The sequence below is a fragment of the Acanthochromis polyacanthus genome, unplaced genomic scaffold (assembly GCF_021347895.1).
Source record: "Acanthochromis polyacanthus isolate Apoly-LR-REF ecotype Palm Island unplaced genomic scaffold, KAUST_Apoly_ChrSc contig13, whole genome shotgun sequence".
Taxonomy (NCBI): Eukaryota; Metazoa; Chordata; class Actinopteri; family Pomacentridae; genus Acanthochromis; species Acanthochromis polyacanthus.
In genome coordinates, this window is record NW_026131299.1 from 6039 (window position 1) to 21387 (window position 15349).

The 15349-nt window shown below is 39.4% G+C and overlaps 1 protein-coding gene across 1 annotated transcript; it reads left to right on the top strand.

The window, feature by feature from the left end:
* Positions 1-338: 338 nt before the first annotated feature.
* LOC110955392 (protein snail homolog Sna-like) lies at positions 339-14364 on the top strand. Its single transcript, XM_022200364.2, has 3 exons — positions 339-704; positions 4891-5514; positions 13400-14364. Exons 1-3 carry the CDS (start codon positions 638-640, stop codon positions 13576-13578), a joined length of 870 nt encoding a protein of 289 aa, XP_022056056.1. The 5' UTR covers positions 339-637; the 3' UTR covers positions 13579-14364.
* Positions 14365-15349: the final 985 nt, after the last annotated feature.

Here is a 15349-nt window from a genome sequence, read left to right on the forward strand (position 1 = left end):
ACTTTCAAGGCTTGACCAACCTCCATTGCTGCAGAACAGCTTTAAGTTGTTAACTCATTTCTTGTTCCCTGAAAAAAGCATTTTTGTATAATTGTGAAATGTATCTCTTATCTTTGTACTATTTCAAGCTATTCGTTGGACTTGAACTGCTTGAGTTTCAATTTAAAAAAGTGGAAAAATTGGGGCGTTTTTTTATTGCTGGTAGAGTACATAAGTGCATTAAGCTTTGGCTAAGATTTAACAGGAACATGCTGCTGTGAATTTGCAGTCCAAAATGATTTTACATATTCCAAAGACAAAGAGTGTACGCTGTACCATGGGTGGGTGGGTGGGGGAGGTGTGTGCCTGAATTACGGCTTAGCTCCAGCAGTGTGAAATGTTTCCACCACCTTTCATACACCTGTTTTGTTGTTGTGCTGATTGACAGGCAGAGTCCGCCCCCCTGCACTTGTCCTTTCATTTTAATTGGTTCGAGACTGGTGGTGTTTGGAAATTCCCCCGCGGGTCCCCCTGGCTCACACCTGACCGTCCGCAGTCAGCGGGAGAATGAGACCGACCGGGCGGGGACACAGACGAACCACAGCCGCTCACGATACCCGCAGTCACTCAGCACAGCTCCCGAGAAGAAGGCGAGAACATGCCGCGGTCCTTCTTGGTGAAGAAACATCAGAAGAAGCCAAGCTGTGCAAGATTGAAGGCTGCCGGTAAGACTCGCAGCTGCGTCGTTTTCATTTGATAAAGAAAAACTGTAAAGCTCAGTGGAGGAGAAGTGTATTTAGTGTAGTTTGGAGATTGACACACTTTTCAAATTGGTCATTTACATTGTGAGCTCAACGCTGTGAAATTAGTACTTCTGTTATAAATGTGTTCAGTCAAGCATCTCAATGTTTTTCTCTATATGTAATTTAAAACCGGTCAAATCGACCTGCTTTAAAAAAAATGCAAATGTGGAAAAAATATTTTCACATTGAAACTTCTGGTGTCTACATTTTCAACATTTTTGGGATTTCTTTTCTTTTCTTTTCTTTTTTTAGCATTTGTTGGTGGCAAAAAAAATATTTTAAAAAGTTTCTTTAAGAACATTCACAAAAAATCAACCAAAATCCAGCGAATTTTGCTGGATTTCAGTAAAACATAAGAATTTTTACTGATATACACACGTGGACAAAATTGTTGGTACCCCTCAGTTAAAGAAGGAAAAACCCACAATTCTCACTGAAATCACTTGAAACTCACAAAAGTAACAATAAATAAAAATTGATTGAAAATTAAATAATCAAAAACAGCCATTACTTTTGAATTGTTGATTAACATAATTATTTAAAAAAAAACAAACTAATGAAACAGGCCTGGACAAAAATGATGGTACCTCTATAAAAGATTGAAAACTATTTGACCAGAGTGACATGATTAACTCAGGTGTGTCATTTAATTGACATCACAGGTGTTTCCAAACTCATAATCAGTCAGTCTGCCTATTTAAAGGGACACAAGTAGTCACCCTGCTGTTTGGTGAAAAGGTGTGTACCACACTGAACATGGACAACAGAAAGCGAAGGAGAGAATTGTCCCAGGACATCGGAAAAAAAATGATAGACAAACATCTTAAAGGTAAAGGCTATAAGACCATCTCTAAACAGCTTGAAGTTCCTGTGACAACAGTGGCTCATATTATTCAGAAGTTCAAGACCCACGGGACAGTAGCCAACCTCCCTGGACGTGGCCGCAAGAGGAAAATTGATGACAAATTGAAGAGACGGATCGTTGGAATTGTATCCAAAGAGCCCAGAGCAACCTCCAAAGAAATTAAAGGTGAACTCCAAGGCCAAGGTACATCAGTGTCAGATCGCACCATTCGTCGTTGTTTGAGCCAAAGTGGACTTCATGGGAGACGACCAAGGAGGACACCGCTGCTGAAAAAAACTCATAAAAAAGCGAGACTGGAATTTGCAAAAATGCATGTTGACAAGCCACAAAGCTTCTGGGAGAATGTCCTTTGGACAGATGAGACCAAACTGGAGCTTTTTGGTAAGGCACATCAACTCTATGTTCATAGACTCAAAAACCAAGCATACGAAGAAAAGAACACCGTCCCTACGGTGAAACATGGAGGAGGCTCAGTAATGTTTTGGGGCTGCTTTGCTGCATCTGGCACAGGGTGTCTTGAAAGTGTGCAAGGTACGATGAAATCTGAAGACTATCAAAGCATTCTGGAGAGAAATGTGCTGCCTAGTGTCAGAAAGCTTGGTCTCAGTCGCAGGTCATGGGTCTTCCAACAGGACAACGATCCAAAACACACAGCCAAAAACACCCAAGAATGGCTGAGAGAAAAGCGTTGGACTATTCTAAAGTGGCCTTCTATGAGCCCAGATCTGAATCCCATTGAACATATGTGGAAGGAGCTGAAACATGCCATTTGGAGAAGACACCCATCAAACCTGAGACAACTGGAGCTGTTTGCTCATGAGGAGTGGGCCAAAATACCTGTTGACAGCTGCAGAACGCTCATTGACAAATACAGAAATCGTTTAATTGCAGTGATTGCCTCAAAAGGTTGTGCAACAAAATATTAAGTTATGGGTACCATCATTTTTGTCCAGCCCTATTTCATTAGTTTGTTTTTTTAAATAATTATGTTAATCAACAATTCAAAAGTGATGGCTGATTTTGATTATTTAATTTTCAATAAATTTTTATTTATTGTTACTTTTGTGAGTTTCAAGTGATTTCAGTGAGAACTGTGGGTTTTTCCTTCTTTAACTGAGGGGTACCAACAATTTTGTCCACGTGTGTATATGTAATCACTAAGATTTTTCTCATTTTTAAAAAATATTTACAAGAATTTACTTGCCAAATTTGGGGGATTTTTCTAAAATAAAAATTTTAAAGAATTATTGGAATTTTCTCAAGTTTTTGCCAGTTTTCAGAAATTTGAGGATTTTTTTTGCTGAATTTTTGTATTTTTTTCAGACAAGGACACAATATTTTTTGGTGTTCATAAATGAAGACAACAGGAGGGTTAAGGATCTAATATTGTTCTTAGAATTGTTTGTTGTCCTAGATGTTTAGTAGTTCATACTCATTTGAGAGTATTATTTCAAGTGTTACATACATTTATTCATATATTTATTTTGCAAAACGTTGTAATACATACATTTTTGTTTAAGCGCTTTACAAAATCATGCAAACAAAATAGTGATGCATAGAGGGGAGGACAGATTTATCTTGCGGCACACGAAGATGTTGTATTCAGTTCAGCAGGTGCAAAATCTGTTGCTAAAGAGTTTCGAGCATTGTCCCCAGGTCCTTGAGAAACCTAAAGGGCCCCATTAAGCAGCCTTAAGAGCCTATGTAACAGCCTCCCAGGCTTCTGCTGACAATTCCCTTTGTCAAGCTTTCCATTTATTCCTATACCGCCCTTAAAGCGAGCTACAGACTTCACATCCCATGGTGATAATGCACTTTCATTACCATCAGAATATAGCCACAGAAATCATTACTCTCGTGGGAAATATACAGTGATGTAAGCTGTACAAAGTTGACTAACTTAGTTTGGCTTAATGTAGTGTAATCCTTAATAACGTCCCCCTTTGGCAAATACCGCAGCTTGTAAACACTTTATTTAGAAGCATACATCTTAATCAAAGCAAAAAAAAGTGTTTCATTTACGTTAAATGTGCTCATACTCATAGCTACAATCTACAACTTTATGTCCATCTCCACACCCACTCTTGAACTTGCACAGCTATTGAGCACATCACAAGAATCAGAGCTTTGCTGATGTTTCTCAAACATTTCTACATACAGTAGTAATCGCATTGTGAAGAATATCTTAGTGATTTTTTCACCCATTTTTACACTCCTTGAATATGTCAGAGAATTCCCATTGTTTCACAATATACCACATATCAAAATAAACAGGAGGATGTAACTTTTCTGATGATACTAGCTGTTTCTCTGTGCAACAAAGTATTGCCAAGTAGTCTGGATTTGGATTTGCAGCCAACTGTCACATTGTCTGTAGTGTAGGGTTGACATCACATCCCACTTTGTATAAAAATGTACCCCAAAATAATCTGTTTGCTTTCCATTGTAATGATTCAAAAGATGAACACGTCATCAGTGTGCACTGTGCAGTTAGGCTTACTGGTGAATCCCAAATTCTTGAGGACTCCATGTAAAGTGGCTGCTGGGAGCTCCTTGTTTTGGGGTTGAGGACAGAGGCAAACATTTGCCTGGTTTGTCACCTCTGTAAGTTGTGCTGTGTGAGCACTTCAGTGAATATAATGACAATTATTTCTGTTGGCCACTGAGTACATTCCCCTATTCAAGTATTCAAAGATATCTCCACTGCCAGCATTTATGGTTAGATGCATATAAAAGCATAACAGTTTATAATATGAAATATTTTCTTACTTTGATAATAAGAGCAATATTAAAAAATATACAAGTATCATTAGCATGTCAGTAAAATTATAATATTCTATGTAATAATGTTTATTTTACAACAATTATTATACAGTCCATTTATATGTATAAATTTAAATATGTAAATGTAGTATATATATAAATGATAATGTTGTTGTGTTACAGTTGTAAGTAACTTTTCTAACGAACTCAGAATGCCCTCGTGAAACGTGACAAGTCACGACTTGTTTCTTTTGCCCTCAACAGGACTAAAAATCTCCTGTTGCAGCCGTATAAATAGTTGCTTTACATGTTTAGAGAGAAGGAATGATTAACTATACCCATATATCTTTTAACATGTATTTAGTGTGTGAGCATGACACTAGAAAAATATAAAACTGTCATTCTGTGGCTGAATTAATTTAGTCAGAGGACAGAAACAACCTACGATACTATTATAAGCCAAATGTGTGTACTCCACAGAGACACCCTGCAGCACCCATGAAGACTCTCTTCTGCACAGTGACATCTCTTCTGATCCTCATTGTCCAGCCTCAAGCCCACGGTTACAGCAGAGAGTCCAGACTCCCTCTTCTCATTGTCCTCTTTCTCACAGAGCAGTCAGACTCCCTCTTGCATCTTCTCCAAACACCCCCTGTCTCTCCTTTTTGGACCAACAGATAGAAGTCTATGGCAGAAGCCCTGCAGAAACCTTCAAACCAGCTGAGTCCTCTATGAAAGTGAACGTGGAAATCCAGTGTGTCACGGGAAACCACAGAAGGAGAGAGAGCCTCCTCACACCGTCCCTTCCCCTCTTGGCCCTCTTTCCAGCTGCCTCACCGGGCAACAGCAGCCAGAAGAGCTCTGAGTATTTGGACTGTCATAAAGAGTACTTGAGCTTCCCGGGCCTGGCCAAACAAAAGCAGCTCCAGTGTGAGTGGAGCAGCAAGAAGCACTTCAGCTGTAAGCACTGTGATAAGGAGTACGTCAGCCTGGGAGCGCTCAAGATGCACATCAGGACACACACACTGCCCTGTGTGTGTAAACTCTGTGGCAAAGCTTTCTCCAGACCCTGGCTGCTTCAGGGACACATACGAACACACACAGGTCAGTTAATCACACGGCCACACAATCAAGATTGTCTTCAACTCAGTGAAAAGTTAAAAATGGGGTTTGTGTAGAAGATCCTGGTTCATAATGAGGAATGTAGGATCCATTGTGTTTGATGTTGAATCATACTAAGGATTAACTTTGGATCCAGGTATATATGCAGACAAAAGAATTGCTGACTGATCAGTCAGTTCTCTTGGAAAATGTCAGCACCATTCCTGGAAGATACCATGAAACCTGACATACAGATAGTGAGAGGGTCTCTGTGGAGGGTTTGAAACCCTTTTCCTATCCTGACGAGCATGAGAGATACAGATTATCAGTGGGGAAAACTCCAGTTTTTCTTGCCTTTATTTTATTTTCCAATTGACTGCAAGTCCTTTCAGAGCCATTTTATTGTTTGTAGGTTGGTAAAATCCTAAACAGAGACTGATTTAATGACTAAAGTCTTTCACTTGTTGACCGTCATAGTTACGATTTGCCTGTAAGTCTACTTAGAATCTCAATCTGAATGATGTTTTTTTATTTTTAATTTAGTCCCAAGATTGTTTAACACCACCAAGGCTGCAGCTGAAAAAATAATGCCTAAAACTGTCATTAAAACAGGCTGCATGTAAGCCACACATTGATGAAATACGTGGTTAGAATTATAGTCCGATCTGCTCATCCCTTAATTGAGGAGCTTTCCGCTATCTGTGTGTTATTTTGTTCACCGCAAGCTAGGGGCTGCAACCTCTTACACTGAAAATGAAACTAAAAGTTTTGCAGGTGACTGGTTGTGCAGTGGGCTGCACAGTGGAATAGCGGTTAGCACTTTTGCCTTGCAGCAAGAAGATCCCGGTTCAAATCCCGGGGTGGGCCTGGGATCTTTCTGCATGGAGTTTGCATGTTCTCCCTGAGCATGCGTGTGTTTTCTCCGGGCACTCCGGCTTCCTCCCACAGTCCAAAAATATTCTGAGGTTAATTGATGACTCTAAATTGCCCGTAGGTGTGAATGTGAGTGTGATTGTTTGTCTGTATGTGTAGTCTTGCGACAGACTGGTGACCTGTCCAGGGTGTCCCCTGCCTTCGCCCGAGTCAGCTGGGATAGGCTCCAGCACCCCCCGCGACCCTAGTGAGGATAAAGCGGTCTATAGAGAATGGATGGATGATTGTGCAGTCAGGCAGCACTGCTTCTTCTTAGTGGTTATACATTTTAATCAGTGTTCATGTTTTCATTTCCTTGTGTGCAAATGTTCCATCACAGCTATTCCAACCGTCACTTTTTTGAGTGAACACTGAAGCTGGATCTGCCCATGACGACTGTGATTGGTTTAAGGGGGAGCTTCACCTGGCCGAGTACTAAAAATGACCAATGTTGAAAGTTTCATATTGCACACACTTTTTAAGATAAGGTATGCAACCTGTACATTTTTAGAGACCTCTAAACACCAACGTTACTGTGAAACCAATTTTTTTTTTTTCATTTTGAACAACTGGATTGAAATTAAATACTGTTGAATTATGGAACCCACAATTACATCTTGTATTTGCCCCAAGCAAAATCTCATGCAATATTTAACATAAAATTATACCAATGCACCACGTAGTACTTTAGGTATGGATCTGTGCACCTATTAGGCATTTTGTCATATTTCACTGTGCTGCTTGTATGCTGTGTTACCATGGTAATGAAACCAAACAATTGCTACGAAGATTTTCGTATATAACTCAGCATAGAAAGAAGTTATCAAAAAAAATGGCTAATAGGTGCATTCTACATAGCCTATACTACCAGCATGCCAAAAATGGGAAGTTTTGGTCAGAAGCGTAAGAAGATAAATTAAGGGGCAGTTTATGTGTGTCCGAAAATCAAGTTTTGAGAACTAGGCACTTAAAGTTTATGATTGATCATGACTCATTATATAAGCAGTCAAATAAAAAAAAAACAAAACAATTCATCAGGAGAAAGAATACATGTTTAGGTACATGATAATCATCTTTTTTAAAATTTGACTTTTTCACCCAAATCTATCATATTTGAAGGTAAAGCTCCCCCTTAAAGAAATACAAACAAACTAGAGCGTGTTTTCTCTTACAGCGACTGATAGTGTGTTGCAGCCAGACTATTATGTTCTATGGACTGGCAAAATGAGACTAGATTCTTGATGACTGTTCTATGCTTGTTGAAGACCAATGACAAAAAGATATCCTGGTTATTCAATTCAATTCAATTCAATTCAATTTTATTTATATAGCGTCAATTACAGTCAAATCGTCTCAAGACGCTTTACAGAACCCATATGCCTGACCCCCAGAGCAAGCCCAAAGGCGACAGTGGCAAGGAAAAACACCCTTTTAACAGGGAAGAAACCTCGAGCAGAACCCGGCTCTAAATAGGGGGGACCCATCTGCCTGCTGGCCGGGCGGGTTGAGAAGGACAGAAGAGGGCAAGGGGGAGGGATGGGAGAAGAGGGAGGGGTGAGAAAGCAAGGAAAACACAACACACATTTGAATACATGCATGACAGGATATGTGACACAGACAAAGTATAAGCTAACATTGAAAACTGACTCATAGTTTACTCTTATGATGTACGGCTCTGACATTAAACATACTCCTTATATAGCTAGCAGTAAAATTCAAACAGTATGTAAGTTAGCATAACAGTATATTGAAGGCGATGCAGAGTTGACTCGTGGAAAAAGGGAATTGGAAGCAGAGGGCTGGTGGAAGGTCAGTAGCAGCATCCCACAGTGGACATGGTGGAGACTGGACCAGCTGGTGGAACATCGACCGCAGATCTGAAGCATCCAGCTCTGGGACCAGGGACACTCGGAGAAATAGCACAGGGGGAAACAGAGTGAATGTACTGCAATAACGGTATACATATTAAATGTAAAGGTAGATAGAGAAGGGCTCAGTGCGTCAAGAAAAGTCCCCCAGCAGCCTAGGCCTATAGCAGCATGACTAGGGGCAGAACGAAGGGACGTCCAAGAAGGAGTCAGCTGTACAATGAAGACACAAGCCGAACCTCTGTGGGTCACCCAGTCAGCCCCAACTATAAGATTTGTCAAAAAGGAACGCTTTAAGCCTGGTCTTAAAAATAGAGAGGGTGTCTGCCTCCCGAACCCAAACTGGGAGCAGGTTCCACAGGAGAGGCGCCTGATAACTGAAGGCTCTGCCTCCCATTCTACTTTTAGAAATTCTAGGAACAACAAGTAAGCCTGCAGTTTGAGAGCGAAGAGTTCTACTAGGATAATAAGGTACTATCAGATCTTTAAGATATGATGGAGATTGGTTATTAAGAGCTTTATATGTCAGAAGAAGGATTTTAAATTCTATTCTGGATTTAACAGGAAGCCAGTGAAGAGAAGCTAGTATACGGGAAATATGATCTCTTTTGCTAACTCCTGTCAGTACTCTCGCAGCAGCGTTTTGGATCAACTGTAGATGTTTGAGAGAGCTATTTGGACAACCCGATAATAAGGAATTGCAATAGTCAAGCCTGGAAGTAACAAAAGCATGAACTAATTTTTCTGCATCACTCTGAGACAGAATGTTCCTGATTTTTACAATATTACGCAGGTGAAAAAAGGAAGTCCTACAGACTTGCTTTATGTGTGAGTTAAAGGACATGTCCTGGTCAAAAATAACTCCAAGATTCCTCACAGTAGTACTGGAGGCCAATGTGATGCCATCCAGAGTAACTATTTGCTTTGAAAGCGAGTTTCTAAGATGTTTGGGGCCAAATACAATGACTTCAGTTTTGTCTGAATTTAGCAGTAGGAAGTTAAAAGTCATCCAGGTTTTAATGTCCTTAAGACAATCTTGCAGTCTAGCTAACTGATCAGTTTCATCTGGCTTCATAGATAAATACAATTGTGTGTCATCTGCATAACAATGGAAGTTAATACAATGCTTCCTAATAATATTGCCTAAAGGAAGCATGTATAATGTGAAAAGTATCGGTCCTAAGACAGAACCCTGAGGAACTCCGTGATTAACTTTAGTCTGCTCAGAAGAGTTATTGTTGACATGCACAAACTGGAACCTATCTGATAAGTAGGATTTAAACCAATCCAGTGCTGTCCCTTTAATGCCAATTGAATATTCTAGACGCTGTAATAAAATTTTGTGGTCGATTGTGTCAAACGCTGCACTAAGATCTAACAAAACAAGTATAGAGACTAGTCCATTATCTGATGCTATGAGAAGGTCATTAGTAACTTTCACTAGAGCTGTTTCTGTGCTATGATGCACTCTGAAGCCTGACTGAAACATTTCAAACAAATTATTCCTTTGTAGGTGTTCACACAATTGATTTGCAACTGTTCTTTCCAGAATTTTAGAGAGAAATGGTAGGTTGGATATCGGTTATGTTGTACTTGTTTTGTGGTACAGGCCTCTGGCTGATCATTGTGGCCTCTGTTGTTGGAGTGTATGTTTCGGAGAGTTACAAACAATCTTGGATGCATCCGTGATTCTTCAGACAGGGTTATTAACTAGCTGATATCTCGCAGGATAGCAGATGGACAATAGACAATGCGTAAGAAAACAATAAACATTTTGGAGATCAGTGAGGCGAGTAACTCCTATATTAACTCTGGCTTCCTGTAAAATCCAGGATAGAATTTAAAATGCTTCTCCTCACATAAAAACTTCATAATGACCAAGCTCCATCTTATTCTAAAGACCTTATTATATGATATCATCCTAACAGAGCGCTTTTCTCTCAGACTGCAGGTTTACTTGTAGTTTCCAGAAGTAGAATGGGAGGCAGATCCTTCAGTTATCAGCTCTTCTGTTGTGGAATCAGCTCTCAGTTTGGGTTCAAAAGGCAGATGCCCTCTCTACTTTTAAGATTAGGCTCAAAGCATTCCTCTTTGATAAAACTTATAATTAGGGATGCTCACGATCACCTGAACTGTCCCTTAGTTACGGTGCTATAGATTTAGACTGTCTGAGGTCTCCCATGATGCACTGGGCTCCTCTCCTCTACTCTCCTCTCTCTTTCTTTCATGCAGTTATAGATCGATATTACACCAACTCTGTGTCTGCTCTCTTCTGTGGTTTTTGTTTTGTACTCTCTGCTGGTATCTCTGGATAATATTGGACAGTATGCCTCTGACTGGCACCCTACTCTACAATTTTAAAGCTCCTTTTGTGCCAATCACAGTAAAAAAAAATCTGCCTCTTAGAGAGAAAAAAGATTTTGTGTTTGATGGAACATCGGATTAGACAGGAAAACTGACATTTTTTTAAACCAAATTTACACCATCATATAACTGGTTTGTATCAAAGCATGGTTGTAACATTGAAGGCCATATTTACATTACATTAGCCTGCAGTATTTCAGGATTGTAGCTACATTATTTCTACAGTTCTACAATTTCATTTAGCAGACACTTTTATCCAAAGCAACGTACATCTGAGGATGGATTTCAACACGAGCAATTATCTATTCAGAAGAAAACCAGAGGAGAAGAAAGTTACAACTGCAACCATAAATTCACACCTGTTTAACTTAATAGCATACCTATGCACAGATAAAAAGTCTGATAAATATAAGATGATTAGGTGTGAGGTTTTTTTTTTTTTTTAAATTTGGTGAACTGAGGTAGATTAGTAGTGATCCAGAATGTTATCCTCTCTGGTGGTGGCATTTAATAACCTATGTGTATTTGGGCATTTAGTGGGTGAGATTACCTTTGTTAAAGTTGCCAAAGACAATAAAGAGTCTGGTTATGACCCCTCTGCAGACAGTATCTGGTCAGTGAACTTGAGCTGTGCATCCTGCATGTTGGTCTGCGATAAAATGTGAACACTGACCAGTATGAATGAAGCAAACTCATGTAGGGAACTGAAAGGTTAGTAGTTATTAAAAATATTTCAGGATTGAGAGCAGTATTCCTGAAACACTGTCACATCATTACAACAGATATGTCAGCAGATTCATTCACCCTTACTTTAACCGGAGAGTTCTAATATCTGAAGAGTTGGAAGCTTTATAGCTTTAGTGCAGAGTCATTTATCTAGCCACATAATTACATCTCTGTGAAGCAAATGAAACAGAAGCTGAAGAGAAGTCACTTTTTATCCACCAGCTAAACGTTAATGCACGTTAGAGAGAAATATCTCTGGAAGCCACACTTGGCGAGATGCACAAGTGCACTGTTGTTTTTATTTCTCCGCCGACGTTTCACTGCGTGAGCAAAGGCGAGCGCTCCTTTAACCAGAATGTCCGATATTTCCACTGATTTAACAAGAAAAATTGGAAATGAATCCACTAGTGTTGTACAAGAAAACAAGACAAAACAAAACACACCAATACACCGGGGCAGCCATCTGCGGTGCCATGTTGGACATAATTGTTTATCAGCCAATTGTGAGTACTATTATTACTGCTACAGTTATTATTATTATTATTATATGTAATCATTTAATATCATCAGTTAATATTCCTTTTTTAATCTTCTGATGTACATATAGAACAATGCTATTTGTAAAGATTCCTTGAGCCTTGATTGTACTCTAATGTGGCTGTGGCACTGACAGTTGCAAACATCCACAGATGCATAGTTGTTGTGTTATGTGACGAGCAGTTTGCCTGTCTGTTAGCAACATTACAAAAGAAAAATGGACTAATGGATTTGGAAACAATTTTCAAGGAAGGTCAGAAATGACACAAAAACCACCTGATTAGATTTTTGCAGTGATGCGGCTTATAGTCTGGATCCATGGATTTGTTAAAGATTTCTGTATCATTATGAGATAGCAGCATGTAACTATGACAAGCGAACACTACGTCAGCTGCCTGCTGACAATCATGTGATTGTGATCCTACTACAAATCGACCGTTGTGGACTTATCGGGACCTCATCCATCCATTCTCCGCTTTATCCCCACTAGGGTCACGGGGGTGCTGGAGCCTATCCCAGCTGACTGGGACGTAGCCCTGTCGCAGGGCTACATATACAGACAAACAATCACACTGACATTCACACCTACGGGCAATTTAGAATAATCAATTAACCTCAGCATATTTTTGGACTGTGGGAGGAAGCCAGAGTGCCCGGAGAACACCCACGCATGCACAGGGAGAACATGCAAACTCCATGCAGAAAGATCCCATTCTCGCTGCCAGGCGAAAGTGCTAACCACTAGACCACTGTGCAGCCCTTATCGGGACTTATCCGTCGGAAATGATACAAGGAACAATTGAGTAAATTGTGGGGGTGTTTCTGAGTTCCATCAAATCCCGCCACCTGCTTCATATTTAGGAACGGAACGGTACGTACACATGCATAACACACGTCTGTGCTCACCGCTAAGTAATTTTTTATTAAAGATTTCATTGTATCGGAAATGATACAATGACTGAGCAGCCTTGGTGGAGTACTGTGCTCTCTGAGTGCTTTTCTAGTTACAATTTTTTAATCCATTGGGATCTTTTTGGAAGACTCCATTGCATATATGTACATTAGGTCATACCTACATAATCTGTACATACACATTAGTGCAGAAAAAACGTGACATAAATAAGTTAGCATATAAAAAGCACACCAATGTCTCTCTCCATCTTTCTCTTTCTTGCTCTTCTTCTGCCTTGCTGTCTTTTTAAATGGTGTTTAATTGATGGACAAAGTTGGTTGATATGTGCTTTCTGATCATGGTAGCAACACCAGTTCCCTTCAACTGGGTAGGCTATGACCTGAGTCCAACCTGGTCAGGAGGAAGGTGACACAGTAATATAAACTTAAAATATGTCACTCTAAATGGGGTATTTTTCCTTACTTAGAGTTTGGTTCTGACTGGTCACAGGGTTCATGGTATACCAGAAACAGGAAAAACATCCCCTTTTTATTATGACTGAGCTGTCTCTCGTGTGTCCCTTTTCCAGGAGAGAAACCATTCTCATGTCTTCATTGCAGCCGAGCTTTTGCTGACCGATCCAACCTGCGAGCTCATCTCCAAACCCATTCGGATGTAAAAAAGTATCAGTGTGCAAGCTGTTTCAAGACTTTCTCCAGGATTTCATTGATAGCCAAGCATCAAGAGGCAGGCTGCCCACTGTTCTGACAGCCTGGAAACTTTAATCTACTCCAAATGTTTGAAATAGCAGACAGACTGAGAACACCACAGTTCAGTCAGCATGAATGGAAAAGCCACAAATTCACCTGTTAACACTGACATCAGAACAGGCTGACTAGAACTACATCTATCAGTTAGGCTAAGCACCCACTGGACTATATTGCAGTATGTTGGCTTCACCTCTTCTAAGACACCCTGATTGTATCCAACATACTTGCCATTTTGAACCAGAGCCATTACACTTAACTGTATTATACTTAAGTTTAGCTTTTGAGTTATAGTTGGGTATCAGATCTCAGTTATTGGTATTACCACCACAATAATGTGATCAAGCTATGCTGTCATAGAGAGTGGTCATTGGATGGTGATTGTGGGAATCAGCACAGTGCAAACATCTTTTTTGGATGTTTGTTTCTAAAAGAAGATTATTTGTCCTTTTTATTTTTGTATCTTTATGTCCTTGTTCACAACAACCTTGACTGTTTGGAGGGTCCAGAAATCAACCATGAATTTCTTAAAGTCTCCACTTGGTACATAGCTGTCTGTCATTTAAATGAGTATCAATTTACTTAAAGATTGTGACATATCTCATGAATTGTTCCTGTTTCTGCATAGAACTGCATTTTTATTTTAATTAAAGCAGAATGCTGGCAAGCTAAAACTTAATAAGCACTGAAGAACTCTGCTTTTTTAAAACACTGCACTATTATGTGTGTTTTTGTATTGAAATGATCATTGACTTGGTAAAAAAATAAAATGTTGTACCTTCATTTACTTTTTGTCAGTGTGTGAAAGTGTGGTAACATCAGGGAACAAATGAAATGCTGGTATTTGTAAGGTTATAAACTCAAAGTCATCTTTAAGTCACATTTCTTCTTATTGATTATATATTACCACTTAGCGAACATTTCAAATACAAAACATTTGCAAAAAAAAATCTTTTGGGTGCTCTTTGTGTGCATGTGTGCAATTCCTACATGTTTGTTAGCCTGTAAAGTCTGAGATGCACTAGAGTACTCTAAAAAGTCCTGAGTCTCACCAGAAAACGTCTCATTTTGAGCTTCCAAATACAGCATAGATAATACTGAATCATCAACAGCATCAACACTCTGAAAATGGCACCTACGGAAGTGGATTTTCAGTTTGGGAAACAGTAATCAGATGGTGCAGGTTGGATGCATGGGGCAACGGTTCAAAGCCACCTTTGGCTACTTCTGACACCTGTACTGTTTAGATGACACATCGTCTTGGAACCACAGCAGCCAGCTTAAAGTTGTCTTTTCCTTTTTTCTTTGATTGCTTCAAACATTTCAGTTTTGTGGACACTGATATAAGGCTTTATAGAATACTATTACAGCCATGGCCATAAGTTTGGACACAAGTACCATGACGCTTGTGAATCTTAGAAAATACCACAAACTTGTCACTTACAATACAGTACACAACTCCTGAGAACTATATTAAGTTTCATATTAAAAAAAAACATCAAAAGAGTTTGGTGTCATTTTGTTATTCTTACCAAATTCGGTTGTGAAAGTACTGCATTTTTTTTGTTATTTTCTTCTAATATTATGTTTTGGGAACAAAGTTGTTCCAATTGTTGGAATTTATTGATAATATTCTATCCCTTGTTGATTTGTTGACTAATTAAACTGGTGCTGTCAAAAAATATTAGTTATGTTCTGGAATAGACATCAAAACAGACATAGTAAGTCATGCTGTGTCCAAACTTATGGCCATGGCTGTCGGTCCCAAAATG

What these genes read in the sequence shown, in the direction of transcription:
- LOC110955392 (XM_022200364.2), top strand. Translation starts at nt 638, where the DNA reads ATGCCGCGGTCCTTCTTGGTGAAGAAACATCAGAAGAAGCCAAGCTGT. An exon ending in TGCAAGATTGAAGGCTGCCG is followed by an intron (nt 705 to 4,890) that starts GTAAGACTCGCA and finishes TGTACTCCACAG; the next exon opens with AGACACCCTGCAGCACCCAT. An exon ending in ACACATACGAACACACACAG is followed by an intron (nt 5,515 to 13,399) that starts GTCAGTTAATCA and finishes TCCCTTTTCCAG; the next exon opens with GAGAGAAACCATTCTCATGT.